This window comes from Pituophis catenifer, unplaced genomic scaffold, assembly GCF_029215685.1.
Source record: "Pituophis catenifer annectens isolate HBS135680 unplaced genomic scaffold, rPitCat1.0.hap2 SCAF_3, whole genome shotgun sequence".
NCBI classification, from domain to species: Eukaryota; Metazoa; Chordata; class Lepidosauria; order Squamata; family Colubridae; genus Pituophis; species Pituophis catenifer.
In genome coordinates this window covers 86,865,838-86,884,564 of record NW_027256883.1, presented here as the reverse complement: position 1 = coordinate 86,884,564, position 18,727 = coordinate 86,865,838, and the positions used below count along the sequence as shown (strand labels likewise).

The 18,727-nt window shown below is 38.1% G+C and overlaps 1 protein-coding gene across 1 annotated transcript in view; it reads right to left on the bottom strand.

Moving 5' to 3' along the window:
- Nucleotides 1-17,646, bottom strand: part of DNAH5 (dynein axonemal heavy chain 5) — a 169,218-nt gene extending 151,572 nt beyond the window's left edge. The window contains exon 1 of the mRNA XM_070942593.1: nt 17,524-17,646. Coding sequence (XP_070798694.1) covers nt 17,524-17,646 — 123 coding nt within the window. The remainder of the gene's footprint in view (nt 1-17,523) is intronic.
- Nucleotides 17,647-18,727: the final 1,081 nt, after the last annotated feature.

Sequence of the window (18,727 nt, the reverse complement as noted above, 5' to 3'; positions counted from 1 at the left end):
TTGATTCTTAAATATTAAATTTTAGTGAAACCAATCGTTTTGTTTACCAGAGGACACAACTGCAAATATCAACACCTTCATTTCCAAGCAACAGGAATGCTCAAACATCTCATGCCATCCTACTACTCAGTGCTAACTGCTATGCTTGATCCTGTAGCTGTTTGTATAAGAACACTTCTAGGAGTAAGACAGTAATTCTGTAAACATAGAAAGGGAAAGTTATTATGTTCGGGTGTAAAATTAAACTGGCTCATGTTGTGCAGGGCTAATATTGCAGCAGAGTGAATAGTTCAGAGCAATTAAAAGCAGATACTATTTTAAAAACAGGATATCACCTCCAAGGCTCAGGATAAATTGCTTGGAAAGAAACTTGTTTCTTTTGCAATGCAGTTCCTTTCTTAAAAATTTGGTGTTGGGGTGCCCTCAAGTGGAAAATATAAAATATGCTGTACTAAATTTCATTTTTAAGAACCTCATTTTTCAAGTAAGGATATGCAAATACATTAAAGTGTTGAATATTTAAAACCAGTAGTTCAATTCTTCCAATAAACATCAATACACTTGCTGATATTAATTTTAAAAGCTATTTGCTCTTTGAACCAAAAGCCCTCTAACACAACACATATGACCTACTGCATAACCACTAACACTACAGGTGTCCTTGGAGTTGTTTTCAGGGTCCCTTTCTTAGTGTGACCACATTTGAAGCTCCATTTGCAATCATTATATGAGTCTGGGGCAGGGGTGGGCTTCAAAAATTTTAGCAAGGGGTTCTCTGCCCGGTTGCTGGGTGAGCGTGGCCATGGTAGTCATGGCCTAGTCAGCCTCCTGCACCATGGTGGGGGGGGGGATCTTAGCTAGAGGTTCTCCCGAACCCTTGCGAACCCTCAGCAGCCCACCCATGGTCTGTGGTGACTAAAAGGTGGCACTGAGCACATACGGGGTTTGTTAGCATTTGGCAATGTTCTAAGACATTCATTCCTTGCCCCCAGAGTCAACTGAGTTCTGACTTCAACAACCTGACTTCATTGTATAGATGTTTTTTTATCTGGCTGTTCACCGCCCTGAGTCCGAAAGGAGAAGGGCGGTATAGAAATTCAAATAAATAAATAAAATAAATAAATAAACCAACACCATCCTGCTGAGGTTGGGCTGCTGCTTCTAATTATTTGGGTTGCTGCTGAGAGTTGTGTTGCTGGGGCATCCCTGGAAAAAGCTCCACTGCAGATCAGTTGTCTGCTGTTGGAATGCAATCCTGCAGCCAGCTATGAAACTGGAAGGGCATCTCTCCATTCCATAGGATGGTAGCTAGACAATTGTAGGATGGCACACTCTTTGGTGAGACACTGCCTATATCAGGGGGGCCAGGGGGGAATCTGCTTGAAATTCTCATCTTGCCCACACACTACTGGTAGCTATGATTAAAACCCCTTTTCAATTTGTTTTTATTCAGCACACATTAACATGTATTTTTGTGGATTTTTGGTTTTTCTCCAGCACCTCTCCACTGATGGGGAGTTTGATAAGGTAGATAATCTTATCTTTTGTGCATCATAGTTAGAAGGAAGTTCTGTAAAGGCCCCGGCTGAGAAAAATAAACAACCCCATTTGACATGAAAGTTTCAGGGAACCGCAACCTCAACCTGGATAGAGTAAGGCCCTTTTATAACCAACATACAGTGGCAATAAATAACAGAATGACTAATTGTCCCATGTTCAGTGGGACGACAATGGACAATAACAATCAATGGAGCAATCTTCCTGATAATAGGAGCCCGTGTGCTTATTCCAGGAAATAAAGATGGAGATGATTTGGTTCTCATTGAATCTCTTTTTGAAATAAACAAACAAACATGTATACCTTTGTGAATTATGTGGGATTGTTTCAGTAATTTAAGTCTCTACCTAGGCATTTTCTTCTCGTTTGCAATCATTGCCAGTTGTAGATGCTTGCAGGAAATGATTTTGCAAGCATCCTGACAGGGATGAGTGGCTTGGTTTTCATGCAGCCAAACCACGTTCAAAAGTGTAAAGATGCAACCACTACATTTCTAAATGCTGACTGGGATGGTTTCAACTGATTTGTCTCTCCAGTTCTCTTTCTTGGAGGATCTAAACAGCAAATCAGTTGACAAGGGTGAGATGTTGTATAACATGATTAAATGGAATTAATTTAAACCTGCCAGGCTTAGCTGAATCCTTTAACATTTTCTTGTTGACACTGATAGGTAGGTTGTGGGAATGGTATCAGATAAAACAAGGGCTGTTTTATCTAATCTGAAAATCGAGACTATACATATTTGGATAGTAGGATTTTCAGTCTAGATAGGTATGAATATTTGTGGAGCTGCAGTTAACAACAGTAAGTTTTTTGTCTTAAGAGTAAAGAAAGCTATCACAAACGTTGTTGGTATTCAGTTGTGGTGTAAAATACAATTTTTTTTAATAGAAGGAAGTGATTTGAATAACCATTTAAACTGTTCTTGTCTTCCTTGTTTTTACAAAGTATGTTTTCATGAATGTAATAACACTATATAAATAGGTCATTATTGAAGTTAGAAGAATGTTCTCTTTACATTTTTCTATTAATGGTTTTACATAACGATCCATTGCTGTGCCACACAGATTATGTTTTCCAATAAATATAAGGTTAGGAATATAATAGAGGATCAGAATTACTAATTCTATTCTTATGTAGCATAAAAACTATGCAACAAATATAATCAATTAAAAAGAAAAGATTTTCAGAGCATTGCCAGTAATAAATCTTTCTAGATATTCAACTTGTATACAAAGCTAAACAAGAATAGTCAATGACTAGGCTCAAGTAATGTGCTATAATATTCAAGAGGCTCTAATAATGATCAGTTACTGCAGAATCTAGCAATCCACTGGTTTTATTTATACACACACACAAAACTCCACAACTAACTTTTTATATCTGTTTTTCATGTTTTTACACAGTAATGGATTTCTTACTGCTTGTTTCTTGATGTTGCATTGCCTTTTATTAGCAGTCCTGTCTACTCTCTGATTCTGTTCTCCTAGTTTTGACAGCTTCAGCACTTACAATTACCTTTCTATTTTCTTCTTCTCCTCCCTCTGTGGAGCTGTAAATATCAGGAGCATTTTCCCTCCCTTCCAGAAATGTTTGTGTCCCTCTCTCCATTACCATCTTTCATCAGATGAAGTTTCCACAAGGAGGTATTGCTATTTCTCTTGGAGATGTCAGAAAAAATTCTTCTCTTCCAGAGTTTCTATCCTTTGTCCTTATAACATGTCAAAAAATGAGAAAAATGAATTCAGTAACAGCTCATCTTTGTCTAGACCCCATAATTGCCTCCACCCCCCAAAACTGTCTCACCGCCTCACTGCCAACCCTGTGTTTGAATTGTTGGCCAGTGCCAAAGCTGAAGCATCAGAACTGTCAGGAAGTTTAGGTATAAAGGTATTGGAAAGGAAATGCTGGAGAACACAGGTATCACAACCAACTGCTGGCTTCTCGTGATCTCTCTGTATGTGTCCGGGTAGCCTTGTTGAAGAATCAAATGTTCCAATCTGCTCATCCTGCATCCTGCCAAAATGACTAGGGGGTATTTTCACAGATTCATCTTATGCATCAACTATGTCCTTTCCTGGTCTGGGAGGTCTTGCTCAGGATCATTCATGCCTTAGTTTCCTACTGGCAGGACTACTGCAATACACTTTACATGTGGCTGCCTTTGAAGACCACTCAGAAGTTACAACGGATGCAGTACACAGTAGTGTGCATGGTATTAGCCTGGTAGGAGCCTTGGTGGCGCAGCAGACTAAAGTGCTGTTAAGTAGCACTTAGCTGCCAGCTGCCTGCAATTACTGCAAGTTCAAATCTCACCAGGCTCAAGGTTGACTGAGCCTTCCATCCTTCCGAGGTAGGTAAAATGAGGACCTGGATTGTGAGGGCAATAAAATGACTTTGTATAAAAAGAACACCACTTTGGGGGGTGGGGGGAAGCCCTACTAAGCAGGTATATACAAAAGTATGAAGGCTATTGCTTAATGCATTGTAAGCCGCCCTGAGTCTCTGGAGAAGGGCGGCATATAAATCAAATAATAAATAAATAAATAAATAAATAAATAAATAAATAAATAAATAAGCCCATAGGTTTGCCCATGTCATAGCTTTGTAGTGTGAGCTGTATTGACTCTCATGCTGGCTGGAGAATTCTGGAAGTTGAAGTCCAGACACTTCAAATTTGCCAAGTTTGAAAAGCATTGGACTAGAGATGGTCCTTGTGATTCACCTCCTCAGTTCTGCTTCTAGGATTCTAGAAGCCAAATTCAAATTCTCCTTTAACTGTTCCAGTGGCCTGTGTGACATCATTCTATCATTATTCATGTCATTAAGGACAAAGGAAGTAGTGCTCCATGTAAGAAGCAACAGGAAACCTACACAAAGAGGCTGCTCCAGTGAGTTCCTCCCCTCATCATGGAAATGGTAGGAGTCACCCTGACTGCCACTGATCATGGAACAGGTAAGGCAGTTTTCTCATATACCTATCTTTCTCTAACCAGAAAGAATAAAAAACTGAGATAAATTGGATCTAATCCAGGAGATGTTCCTATGAAATCTGACTTTGCAGCACTCCATCTTTACTTTCATAGAGAATTGGAATAAGGTGCACACAGATGAACTACCAGTGACAGGACTGTCTTTGAGAGAAGGAGTCTCTCAAAATCAGATAGGTTGGCTTAGTAAATAAGATTAGCCCACCTGACACCTGAGTCATTCTTATATCTCTAATGTAGCTTCTTTCTGGGATTCTGTCAGAAACTAAACTGGCCAGTATTTAGACGAGCCTTGGTGGCGCAGCAGACTAAAGTGCTGTTAAGTAGCACCAGCTGCCTGATATTACTGCAAGTTCAAATCTCACCAGGCTCAAGGTTGACTCAGCCTTCCATCCTTTCGAGGTAGGTAAAATGAGGACCCGGATTGTGGGGGCAATAAGCTGACTTTATATAAAAAAGAACACCACTGGGGGGGAGGGCAAAACCCTACTAAGCAGGTATATACAAAAGTATGAAGGCTATTGCTTAACGCATTGTAAGCCGCCCTGAGTCTCCGGAGAAGGGCGGCATATAAATCGAACCAATAAATAAATAAATAAATAAATCATCAATTGCTGCCAAGAAAACTCACTGAAGTGAACCATCATTTTACTCATGAGTCCTCAATCTAATCCTATTCGTCCATAATCAAAAACATGCTTTAGATTTGTATCCCATCACATGCATACAAAAAATATATTTGTTATAGGATATATTTGTTATATTTGTTATAGGAAACATTTAAAAAGCAGTGACTACAAGTAACTAATCAACTCCCCATACAAACAGTCAATACCAAAATAGATAATGTATTTCATAATTGACCATTACTAACTAAACAAATAAAAAGATCCTCTAAATTTTATTTATGAATTTTAAAAAATCTTTTTTTTTATTCCCTATATCCAGGTAAATATTTTCAAACTCAGATTTAAATAGAATGTGTGAAGATTTATTTTTTTTCTTTTATCTTATTGTTGATTTATGTAGATTTCATTGAGCTAATCTATATTAATTTTTCACTTATTCAAAGCATTTCTATAGCCATCCATCTAGGCCACTTACAACCCATTAAACAATATAAAACCAACAGGTCTTTAGTACTCTCTGGAAGGACAGAAGGGAAGGGGTTTGTCAGTTCTTAGTGGGGGAGGTATTCTATAGGTTAGGTGCTGAAACAGTAAAGGCATTCTTCAGAGAACCTACAAGATGACAATGTTTAAGAAAAGGGACCTGGAGTATGCCTATTCTATCTGCTGCAGTGGGAGAGCAGATGTCCTTACATAACATGACATGGAGTCAGTCCAGCACGTAACCTTATCCGGTGACATGTAGGGCTTTAAAGGTGATAGCCAGAATCTTGAATTGCACCAGAAGAAAATTAGGAGCCAGTGCAGCAAGTGCAACAGATGTGTAATACAGTGTGTGCAAAGCTAAGAATACGGCGCCCTGTGCATACCATGGCTTTCTGGGCCAGTTGTAACTTTAAGATGCTCTTCAAGGTCAGTACAATGTACAGTGCACTGTCGTAATCTAAAGGGGAAGTGACAAAGGCATGAGTGATCATGAGCAATATCTCCTATCTAGAAAGCATACAATTGGTATATAAGGCAAATAGGTGCAAATACACACACACACACACACACACACACACACACCTGTTCCTTGAGCTGGAGCCATGAGTCCAGGAGAACTCATCGAGTCCAGGAGAAATCACTGGAGGCATTTAGGAAGAGACTGAACAGCCATTTGTCTGGAATGCTATAGGGTGTCCCACTTGAGAAGGTTTGGACTAGAATACCTCAAGGTTCCTTCCAACACTCTTATTCTGTATTCTATGCACTATCCAGGGAAGGATATCATGATTGATGATAATGGAAGTCTCTGAGAGATCAAGAAAGCCAGCATAATTGCACCAATCCCATCTTCTTCTTTTTTGAATCAAGTTTTATTGATTTTTCCTCCCCCACATTCACCCGCATATTTTATGAACAGAGTATTGGCCATATCATAACTTATACAATTTATCTTATTCAAATACATTTTACTCAATTGCAATTTTTGTCATAATGTTCTTTTTCCATTTTTTGATCATATCTTAAAATTTCTATGCTTATTTGTATAAACAACATCTTTATTCGCCCTCAAATTCTAATTTCTCTGTTTTTACTCATATTTATTCTCTTTTATTTTTTAATAATTCATTCTTTATCCTAGTGCATTTACACATGTTCGGGGTTGCCTTTCTTCCATTTCATCTTTTTTATTGCACAGCAATCTTTCTTCTCAATCTCTTCCATCCCCCTCCCTTCTTTCCTTCCTACCTTCTTCTTCCCTCCTCTCCTACTTCTTCTCTATTTCCCCTTCCTTTCTCCCTCTCCTCCTTTCTTTCTCCCTATCTAGCCCTCTCTCCTACTCTTATTTCCCTTCCCTCCCTCCCTTCCTCCCCTCTTTTCCTTTCTTCCCCTTCCTCTCTCTCCTTCTCCCTCCCTTCCATCCCTCTATTCCTCTTTCGTCTCTCTCTATTGCTGTATTCATTTTCAATTTACTATTTTCCATTATGGTGTCCAGGCCAGTGCTGTGGAGTCGGAGTCGGAGTCGGAGTCGAGGAGTCGGAGTCGGAGGAAATTTTGGGTACCTGGAGTCGGAGTCGGAGTCGGCAAACAATGCACCGACTCCGACTCCGACTCCTACTAAATTTAGATTGGAATTTTAAAAAAAGCAAGTTTAAATGTCCCAATTCACAAAAAGTTATAATTAATGACTTCTCTACTGTAAGAATAAAGACCAATGCATGCAGTGCCTCACGTAACCGCAAAATGAACACGTTAAGTGACCGTGAAGAAGCATGCTTTTCATGTGCTTCACTATAAGGCACGCAACGCACAATTAGGAGTGGCAATACTTATACTTTCCATAGTGTTGTGTTCTGCTGTTACAGGGAACGCAGCGCCCATGGGTAACCTAGCCTCTCACTGATAAGGGATTAAGTAAATATGTTTTTTGCAGGACTAGAGACACTTGCATAAGTGAAGGGAATGGAGGGTCAATAGTTCAAGACTGAAGCTGTAAACCATTGGAAAAACTGCTGTCATTCAGCTAAGGCTATAAAAACTTGTAACTCTGATTGTTAGCTTAAACTTTAAACATGACTAAACACTGTTTAAATTTATGAACCGGCCAAATACTCTGTTCAAAGAAAATACATTGTATGTTTGTATGTGTGTTTCTAATTATTGTTATTTATTCATATTTGTTCTCTTTTATTCTTTAAAGTTTAACAATTCATTCTTTATCTTAATATCTTTATATTTGTTTGGGGTTGGCTTTCTTCCCTTTCATCTTTTTTATTGTACAGCAATCTTTCTCCTCAAACCTACCACCTCTCTCTTTTCTTTCCTTCTTACTTTCTCTTCCTCACCCTCTTCTTCTCCTCCCTACTTCCTCTTCCTTTCTCCTTCTCCTCCTCTCTTCCTCCCTCTCTTACCCTCACTCCTACTCTAATTTCCCTTCCCTTCCTTCATCCCTCTCTATTGCTGTATCCTTTTATGTATATGGACTACTCAGAGGGCTGAAAAAGTTATTTCTGACTGGTCCTCTCCCTTTTGACCAGTCCTCGAACTTACGACTGTCCTCACATTTTACGTTTTTGCCCTATCTTGTCACCATGGTGAAGAGAAGCAGTTGTGAAATGAGTGACATGGTTGTTAAAAATGCTGCACGGGCATAAATGTGAGGATGGTCATAAGTGTGAGGACCAGTCAAAAGTGCGAGGACCTGTCAGAAATGACTTTTTTCAGCCCTCTATACACATAGCCATGGCCACCCGGTCACATGACCAGCTAGCCACACCCACCCAGTCACATAACCTCCAAGCCATGCCCACAAAATAAGCCACGCCCACAGAACCGGTAGTAAAAAAATTTAGAACCCACCCCTGGTTGGGGGTCACCACAACATGAGGAACTGTATTAAAGGGTCACGGCATTAGGAAGGTTGAGAACCACTGGCTTAGAAGAACTTGGTGGAACAGCTTCTTGGATTCAACTGTAAGTGTTTATATTGTATAGGACAAATCATGTCTAGGTTTAGTGCTGGGATATATAGCTTATTTGTTTGTATAAAGCCATGTACGTACAACTTACAAGACTGTGTATGTTGATATTAAAAATCTAATTATATGCCAGTTAGTATAACATATTTTATATTTTAGGGAAAGAGGCATCCTAAACAATGGCAAAAAGACTGCTAACAACAAACACAACAAAGTCTACTGTTTATGAGCACTTTGCATTATCAAGTGATGGAAAACATTACGTGTGCCAATGTATTAGAAAAGATGATGATGGTGAAAAACAATGTGATGCAAAAATTAGCAGTTTCAGTGGGCCTGATAAAAATGCACCTACAAGAGCATCAAATTTGAAAAGACACTTACAGCGTTTTCATCCCAAAGTGTTAGAAGCCGTGAATGAGAAAGATAGCAATGAAAACATTGCATCTACTTCTGTGACAAAAAACGTTCAGAAATCTACTGGAGAACAATCACAAATAAGAAAATTCTTTATATCTGACAAAGTTACCATAAGGATGACACCAGAAAAATTCAAACACCACATTATTGAAATGGTAGTAAAGAATAGTGTACCACTATCCTTCTTTTCACAGACAGCCTTTTTAGGCCTAAATGGAGAAATGGCAAAAAAACTTGGTGTTTCTCTGGAAAGAGAAAGTATAAGGAAACTTATAATTGAGGAGGCCAAATGTAAAAAGGAAGAACTACAGAAAGTTATGAAAGGACGTTTTGTCTTCCTTAAAATGGATGCATGCACACGTCACAGAGTCAATTATTTCGCTATTAATGTTAGATTTGTGGATGAAAATAACAAAACAATAACACGGACCCTCGGAGTAAAGGACACTCAGGCACATCACACCAGTGATTACCTTCAGAAGTTAGTGGAGGGTGTTCTAGAAGATTTTGAAATTAAAAAGGAACAGATTTTATGTGTTGTGACAGATAACGCTTCTAACATGTTGAGCACAATTGAGAAGATGAAGGCAGATGAAGAAGGTATCAAACAGATATTAGACTTAGAGGAAGACAGCTCTGCAAGTATTAGAGAAAGTTTAGAAACTGAAGAGAATGCTGACATTTTTTTAGACAACTTTGTTGAAGAAGCATTGAAGCTTGCTACTATTCATCATATGCGATGTGCTGTTCATACACTGCAACTTGCCATAAGAGATGGATTAAAAGATCGCCATGCAGCTACATTAATTGGCAAATTACGGCAAGTAACTGTTGCAGCCAGGGCCCCAAAAACAGATGCAATTTTGAAAAGACGTGCAGGAAAAGGAGCCATTTTGGATCAAACAACTCGCTGGGGAAGCACTTATTTAATGGTGAAGCGTTTGCTTGAACTTAAAGACTTCATAGAAGAAATGGACAATGAAAATCTTGCATTAACTGCAAGCCAGTGGACACAAACAAAAGAGCTGGAGAACCTTCTTTCTCACCCCTTCACTGTCACCAAGAGGTTGCAATGTGATGATCTAACCCCGGGTAAATTCCTCTTGGAATGGAAGAGCCTGTTATATCGCCTGAACAAAAATGGAGGGTTAATAGCTGAGGGCATTGCATCTTCAATGATGAAAAGAGAGAGTCTTTTGCTGGAAAATGAAATCTTGTTAGCGGCTATTTATGTCGACCCAATGAGCCGACTTTTATTGAACAGTAAACAGATTGCTACTGGGAAAAAGGCCCTCTATGATGTAGCAGTTCGCATGAAGGGATTACGACCTGAAATACCTCCACAGGAGGATGGAGTTCTTTTAAGCAATAGTGGTAACTCAGAATCATCTTCTTCAAACGAAGAATTAGACTTTGATTCCTTCTTAGACAAAATGGAAGTTGCTAAAGGAAAGCGACGTCGCATAAGCGTTACAGAACCAGTAAATGTCCAAATAAAAAAATTCCAACAGGAGTTTTATAAAGCACTAAAAGAAGTTGAAAAGTATGATCGCTCATCAAAACTTACTGTTGAAGAAGCCATCCTTGTTTATCCAGAGATCGTTAGTGATGTGGCCAGAATAGTTACTGCAATGCCACCCACCCAAGTCAGTGTCGAAAGATTATTTTCAGCCCTAAAAATAATAAAGTCTGACTTAAGAGCCTCTATGAAAGAGGATCTGGCAGAGGCAATTCTCTTCCTTAGAACTCTACATTGAATTGATTTGCATTTGCTAAGCCTATAACTACATTTCAAGATTAATATAAACCATTTCTAGGTTTTACAGATTTTGTTTTTGGTTCATATAGATAAGCTTTGTTTTTGTTCTAAAACAACCAAATAATGTGGTTTGTATTTTTGAACTGGTAAAATTCCTGTTCCTGATGTTTATGCCTGCTGCTACTATCCAGCAACTTGATTAATTAAATTAATAAAAAAAAATTAATAAAACTTTGTTGTTTTCATTGTGTTTGTCTTTTGCTTAAACTGTTCAATACAGTAGACTGTTGGCTTCCCAGCCAGTAGTCCTGTGGTAATGACATGTATGTTGCCTTTCTTTCCTTCAAGGAATGTATAAAATACATTCGCATATTAATACAGAGGAGTCGGAGTCGGGGAGTCGGAGTCGGAGTCGGAGTCGGAAGTACAAAAAACTGAGGAGTCGGAGTCGGAGTCGGAGTTGGAACATTTATCTCCCGACTCCACAGCTCTGGTCCAGGCAACCCCAACTTTTCTTTAATTTATCAAATATATTTCTCAAAATAATTATAAATTATTTTAATTATTAACAATGTATTTCACCTCATTTTCATCTTAAATCCTTTGCTAAAATAGCCTTCCAACCCTTAATCTGTTTTATTTTTAACGATATTTTTCTTCTATTTTACTTCTTACATATATTGTTTTATTCTTACTTACATCATTTACTAACATTTCAATTTTATTCAATTTTGCATTTAAATTTTCCACCTTAATTTCAATTAATTCTTTTATTACTATTATTTCTCTCAAGTTTGTACATCCTCCAACAACAAGACATGTAATCCATTCTGTCTTTCACATTGCATCTACTGATCTATTTTACATTAAATAGCATATTTCTTCTTTTTTACTTACTCACATTTCATTTTATCCTTACGTATATCCCTTTTACAATAATCTGTATCTTCCTTCTATCCATTTTTATTCTGTCACTGTTAATCCCAGTATAATCATCTTTTTTATTCTGTCACTGTTAATCTCAGTGTAATCATCTTTTTTATTCTGTCACTGTTAATCCCAGAGTAATCATCTTTTTTTATTCTGTCACTATTAATCCCAGTGTAATTAATTATGTATTTTCATTTATTTCCTTTTCAATATTGTCTCTTTATTTCTCTTGCTTCTTATTCATATTTTCTCTTTTCTTTTTTTGCATTCTAACCAATCCTCTGCTTCTTTATTTCCCTTAAACGCTTCTCTTATCTTTTGAAACATCTCCCTTTAATATCTCATACTCATTCATGTTATCAATTTAAAAGGCAAGGATTTTTAATTTATTATTTTCCTTTGCATATAATTGCATATAATTCAAATTCAAAGTCCATGTAGTGTCTCTTTTTTTTCTTTCTTTTTTTTTCTTTCCAGATAGTGTCCAATTCAAATGTTCATTTACGCCACTCCAATTCCAGTCTTTATTGTTTCCACTCCTCTTGCAATCTCATTCCAGTTGTTTAAACAAAAACAGGCCTACAGTACTTTCCCACGGTAATTTAAATAAGCTTAGTACGATACTTTCTTTCCACCAGCAGATATCTCTTTCCAATTCACAAATCCTTCAACCACAAAGTATCCATTTGTAAATCCATCAAAAATGATTATTTCCTCTTCTCCAAATTAAATCCTTTTGTTGTTTAAAGAATACTTCTCTATCTCCTTTTTTCTTGTCTTGTTTTAATTTCTTCCGAATCCGGTTTTAAATCCAGGTGGAAGGTTCCTTTTAAGGCTTTAGTTTTAGTTTTGAAATTCCTTTTTTTTTCTCCGCTTAAATTCCCAAGTGCCAATTAGCCGCTAATTAGTCATTGGGACTTCTTTCAAGCTTTTAATAGTTTTTCTTCTTACCTATGAGTTAGCCAATTACTCACCCGGTAACAATACTCTGTTCAATCTCCACTCCTGCTCATATCTTAATCCGGTTGCCCCAGTTTATAGCGGTCATAATGGCCGCCTCCCCCACCGCTGGATCAAAGAGCTGTCTCTGACTTTCCGAGGAGCTTGCTTGCTCCTCTTTGGTCTTTCGAGACACCTCTCTCTCTCCCCCGTCCCTCCAAGACGGTTCCAGTCTGAAGACCCCCTGACAGTGGTTTGTCTGACTGGGTTTTCGCGAAGCTCATCGGAGCTTCACTATTTCCCAGCCAGTATCGCTGCAACGCTTCCGGTCTCTCCGCACCAATCCCATCTAAAGCCCTCCAAAAGTTATCTAAAAGTGCAATGAATACTACCTCAATATTGTACCCCAGCCTGAACCCAGATTGAAAAAGGTCAAAGTAATCTGTTTCATCCAGGGCCATTTGTAGCTAAATATCAATCTCCTTTGTCACAACATTACTTTAAAAAAAGATTCTTTATCAGAACCAAGCTTTCTGACATTCAGTAGGGGATCATCAATTTACTACCCAGATGAATTCAGATTTTATGTGGTTCTGAATGACCTTAGTTCAGTCACCTTGGTTGGTCTAACTTCAAGAACCCTTATGAAGATAGAGGAAAGCATGTTTCATTATAGCTGTGCTGTCAATAAATGCATTAAATATTGAAACTATTTGTTAATTTAAATTTACCATTTTGCTTGTTTTATTCAAAAAACACAAATTAAGTTGACTTGCTTTTATATTGTATCTTTGCCACACAATAGTCCTCTCTGGAATTTCAACAAATATGTGTTAGATCTTCCAGTTAAATAGTTTGTTGTAACAACGCATAAGGAGGAATGTGCTATTTCATACCAATTACTCTTCAATGAACTATGACAAACTAAGTTCTGGTAACCATTTACATTGCACTGATCTCACTTGTCCCATTCTAAGACAACTTGCATTGTTTAATTGATTTCATACAAGAAGAAAAATATCAGTCCCATGGAGAATTAGTTAATTAAAATAGGTCTTCTTGCCCTGGCCCAAAGATGCTCCACTTAATTTTTGCCAAGGATATATTTTCCTAAAAGCACCCACATCTTCCTGCTAATCTCCTACTGAGTCAAAACTGAATCCAATCTAAAATGTCCTGCCTAGACAGCAGTGTTTTATTTATTTACTCAATTTGCATAGCTGCCCATCTCAGCAAGTAATCTGGTGGCAAACAATCTTAAAATAAATTTAAAACAAATTCATAAATACAAAAATTAAAATATGCAAAGGGCAAAGGAAGTTGCCAAAATCTGTGGTTGTTATCACAACTAAGAGACAGAACTCTTCACAACCCAGGCCGAGGCCCAAAGCCATGACTTTAGGGTCTTGCAAAAGGCAGCGATCTCTGGAGGAGGAATGTTCATGCTGGACTGGATCGTTTAGGTGGATGTTACCTCAGCAATTTCTTTTTTCTTGCAAAGCATTATAGGTCACATGGAGGATGCAAAAAAGGAAAGAGGGAAGGAGGAGAGGGGGGACATAGATGGGGCAACATGGAGTACCTTCCTCTACAAAAAGAGTGAAATTGATGAGGCTTAAATGTGGAGGGAATTGTTACATGTGCAAACAGCAATTACAATAGCCTCACTTCTGAAATAGATACCTTTTAGTGACCACAACTGAGACCAGCAAGTTGGTCATTAAGCAAAGTGAAGCTGTGATTGTGCTTATAATCTTGCTTCAGCTTTCCTTTGCTTTAAAGTATATACAGTAAATACAAGGTCATAAAGTTTCATTTTATATAACTTTATATGACATAATTTTTACTTTCATCACACCATAACTGTGAATAATAGCTAAATGGGTTAGTCACTGAATGAGGAAAACCTGTACAGGGAGTCCTCAATTTACAACAGTTTATTTAGTGACTGTCCGAAGTTACAACGGCATTGAAAAAAGGGACTTATGACCATTGCAGCATCCTCATGGTCACGTGATTTACATTCAGATACTTGACAACTGGTTCATATTTATGACGATTGCAGTGTCCCAGGGTCATGTGATCCGCTTTTGTGATCTTCTGATAAGCAAAGTCAATGGGGAAGCCAGATTCACTTAACAACCATTTTGGTAACTTAACAGCTGCAGTGCTTCACTTAACAACTGTGGCAAGAAAGGTTACAAAATGGGGTAAAATTCACTTAACAAATTTCTCACTTAGCAACATAAATTCTTGACTCAATTGTGACCATAACTGGAGGACTATCTGTATATATTAAGAGAAAAAAAAGGAACTTCTTCCTCTCAAAGGTAGGAAGAAATAATATCAACAGGGCATAGATGAATCCTTAGGGTACCGTCATTCTCCCCTCCCATAATTTCATCTTTTTTTTTATTGCATCCCCATCAATCAGTTCTTATCACTGCACATATTGGTAGGCAAAGATCTGTGGAAGAAATCTTTCTGAGCTGATTAAACTCACTACAGGTTTTATTTAATATTTCTGAACTTCATGAAGCATATGGACAAATGCTTCAAGGTTTTCACTGAAGCATTTCATTTCTCCCTTACTTGAGTTGGAGTGAAATTGCCATAGTAGGGAAGCAATAGAAGTCATATGTCTTTCTAGCATTGCCCTTTATAAAAACCTAAATAAATAGATACCATCTTAACCATGCACCATTTAATTATGATTTATTGAATGAACTACAATAGTGTAGTTTACAAAACATGCTCAGCAGGGTTTACAAACAAGCTGAAAACTAAGCAAACTATATTTTTGTATTTTTTAAATAATTTTTAAAATGTACACCCCACTTTTCAATTTAAAGTCTACAAGGCAGACCATTTAATAAACATCATTAATAAAATTAAATAGCACATTTAATAAATATCAACAAGTAATATGTTAGCCACATTTCTTATATCTTTAGTAATTGTGAAGCAACTAATAAATACTAAAAAAAAAAAAATCAAATATCTAGCAAAAAAGTTAAATGATCCAATCAAACACTAAGCAGTAAGAAAATCAATATCATATAGAATTCAGCCTAGAATCTCTAGCTTGTTTGTTGGATTGGGTTTGTTTGTTGAAAATATTTCTATGCATGTATACACTGTACCCTCTTTCCCTAGCTTCCTGGAGCCAGACTGCACTGCGGCATCTCCCCAAGTCACATGCAGCCTGCACAGGGCATCCTAGCGGTTCCCCCACATCCCTGAAGCACCCCTGTGCTTCTTACCTGTGATTCCCTTTACTTCTCACTTAACAACCCACGTGTCATGCTGTTACAACAACAAGGACTGCCTGGATTGCTCTTGCTAAGCCATGTGGTCATGGAATGTCATCATTTTACAATTGCATCACTTAGTGATGGCAATTCCAGCCCCAACGGCCATCTTAATTTGAGGAATAGCTGTAAGCACCTATTCACCTTTCACAAATCTTTCACTGGGATACGTTACTGTGATGGTATTGTTTCATGCTTTGATTAGTTCATTTGGCTAGTATGTCTAGTCTAAATTCATAATACCTTAGGGCAGGGATGGGCAACTGTGGCCCTTTTACAACCTGTGGATTTCAACAGCTGTCTCAGGAATTCTGGGAGTTGAAATCCACAGGTTGTAAAAGGGCCACAGTTGCCCACCCCTGCCTTAGGGGATCACAGATTTTAGAATGGAATAGTTTATCATCCTTTGAAAATGCTGCCAATGAAATCTTGCTGTTAAGTAGATCTTTTTAAAAGTATTTGTATTTTTAAAATGTATATAGTGAATCCTGTACTGGTCCAGCTCATTCTGCTTTCTTCTCCTATATAATAAATTAAATTTGAAGTTTATGCTTAAGTACTGTACTCTGACTACTTAAGGAAGGTGTTGGTGTTTTACGGTCTTGATTTATGAACAAAAGGCAATATTATTAGTTCACCTGGGATTAAAAATCCCAGATGTTGGAGAGTTTAAATTTCATTTTAATTGGAAAACAAATATCCAATTTCCACTCCTTATTACTGGTAGCAAGATCTATTCTCATCCCAGACATTCATCTTTTAAGCAAGCCTAAGATTAACCTGTCATTACCAGTACAAACCTCCATAAAACAGCAAAGCTTGATCATCATTTCTATAGCCATCTTTTTCTCAGAGGATAACTAAGCAGATATAAATCTCCATTCGTAGACTTCCTTGCATGTTTTTAAAAAAACCCAAAACCTGTGTCTACCAAATACACATCATCATCAAATAATTCCAGAAATACTAAACTTTAGCCATTTAAATTGCAAGAGGAATTATTATTATTAATAATAATAACAAATTATTATTAATGTATTAATTAATAAAATAGCCCAAAGGAAAACAGATCAGAATTCGAGTGCTTTTGCAACTTTTCCTGAAATGCAATTCTTTGACGCATTCTCTTCGAACTGAGCCATTGTGTTTCACTTGCTACTACAACTATATCCCTCACCGCGTTTTATCAAAGTTTTTAAAGACTGAATTTGTTCAGACTTAAGACACCGGTCGGTATAGTAAGCACCGCCAGTAAAACGAGCATAAACAAAATATTCCCCCTCCTCGCGCTATTCAAAAGGGAGAACTTTTTAAAGCAATTATCGATACTAATTCCCGTAAAGAGTGACAAGCTGCCCCTGTTTGCGTTACTGCTTTTCCTAGGGCGATCCGGCGCAAAGTAGATCAGATCTTCGTTTTTTCCTCCAAGAACTGAACAAAATAAAAAAAAAAGAGCAGAGAACTCTCTCGCCCGCCAAAGAGAGAAACCGAAGGACCAAAGTAAACATTCTCCGCCTGCTTACCTGCATTTCCTTGATGTTCTCCATCGGAGCGATGGGCTGGGCCGGTCTAGAATGGGAAGGATAGGAAGTGGATTTGCTCAGGCGAGTCGTCAACGCCTGTGAGGGTCTCTCTTTTTGCTCCATGTCCCGCAACGGCCGGGCGGGGAAAGCAAAGCGGCTGCTCCTGCCGCCCAATGCTTTTCGGTGCAAGATATCCTGCACGCTCCGGCGGGCCTGTTTGCTGCTGCTGCTGCTGCTGTTGCTGCTCTCGCCGTTGCCATGGTGAGCCTAAATCCTCAGACGCTTCAATAAGGTTGCTGTTATTGCTGCTCGCCCCGCTTTGCCTCGCTCCTCTCCCCTTGCTTTCCCTCAGTGGCAGAAGAGGCCCCGGGCCTCCAATGGAAAGTCAGAAAGAATCGAGATATCTTCTTTGCAGAGACCCGAAGGTGCTTTTTTCAAGAGTCAGCTGCATTTTCTGGTTTTTTCAGCTGAAGAAGTTTCTTGGATGAGAAGTGAAACGTCTTCAAAGAGAAACCAGAAAGTCCAAATTGCCTCTTGTAAAAAGCACCTTTGGGACAACCATGACCTGAATGACTGAGAATCTCCATAGACATTCTTTGCAGTGATTACAAGAATGTTAACATCTGCACTTCAATGCTGAAGTGGATTATTTCTACCCAGTTCCTTAGCAGGGGAAAATTAAGTAAAACAGCTTATAAAATAATACAATGGTGTAACTAACCTCATGGGCTGAACTGCCTCACTCATATCATCTCCACAACTGAAAGGTTCCGCTCTTTGAGAGTTCTTGTAATGAAAATGATTGTTTTTCTGAAATGTATCACCAGCCCATTTAATCATGAAAATTAAAGAAGTGTTGCAGCCCAAAATTAGTCTTGACTCATCCATAATTGCATGCCTATTTGCTAGAATTAGTATACCTGAATGAGAAATTGGGCCTCTGCTTCCCAAAATATTTTTTTGTTAATTATTAAATCTTGACTTTGAAAAATCAAAATAGAAGATTAACACTTTTGAACTTTGGTGTTGGAGAAGACTCCTGAAAACACAAAGGCCAGCCAGAAAGACTAATCTATGGATTATGGACCAAATCAGTTCAAAATTCTTGAGGCAAAAATGACCAGGCTCAAATTATCTTACTTTAGATATATTGCATAAAGACCTAGCTGTCAGGAGAAGACTCCAGTGCTGGGAAAAGTGGAAG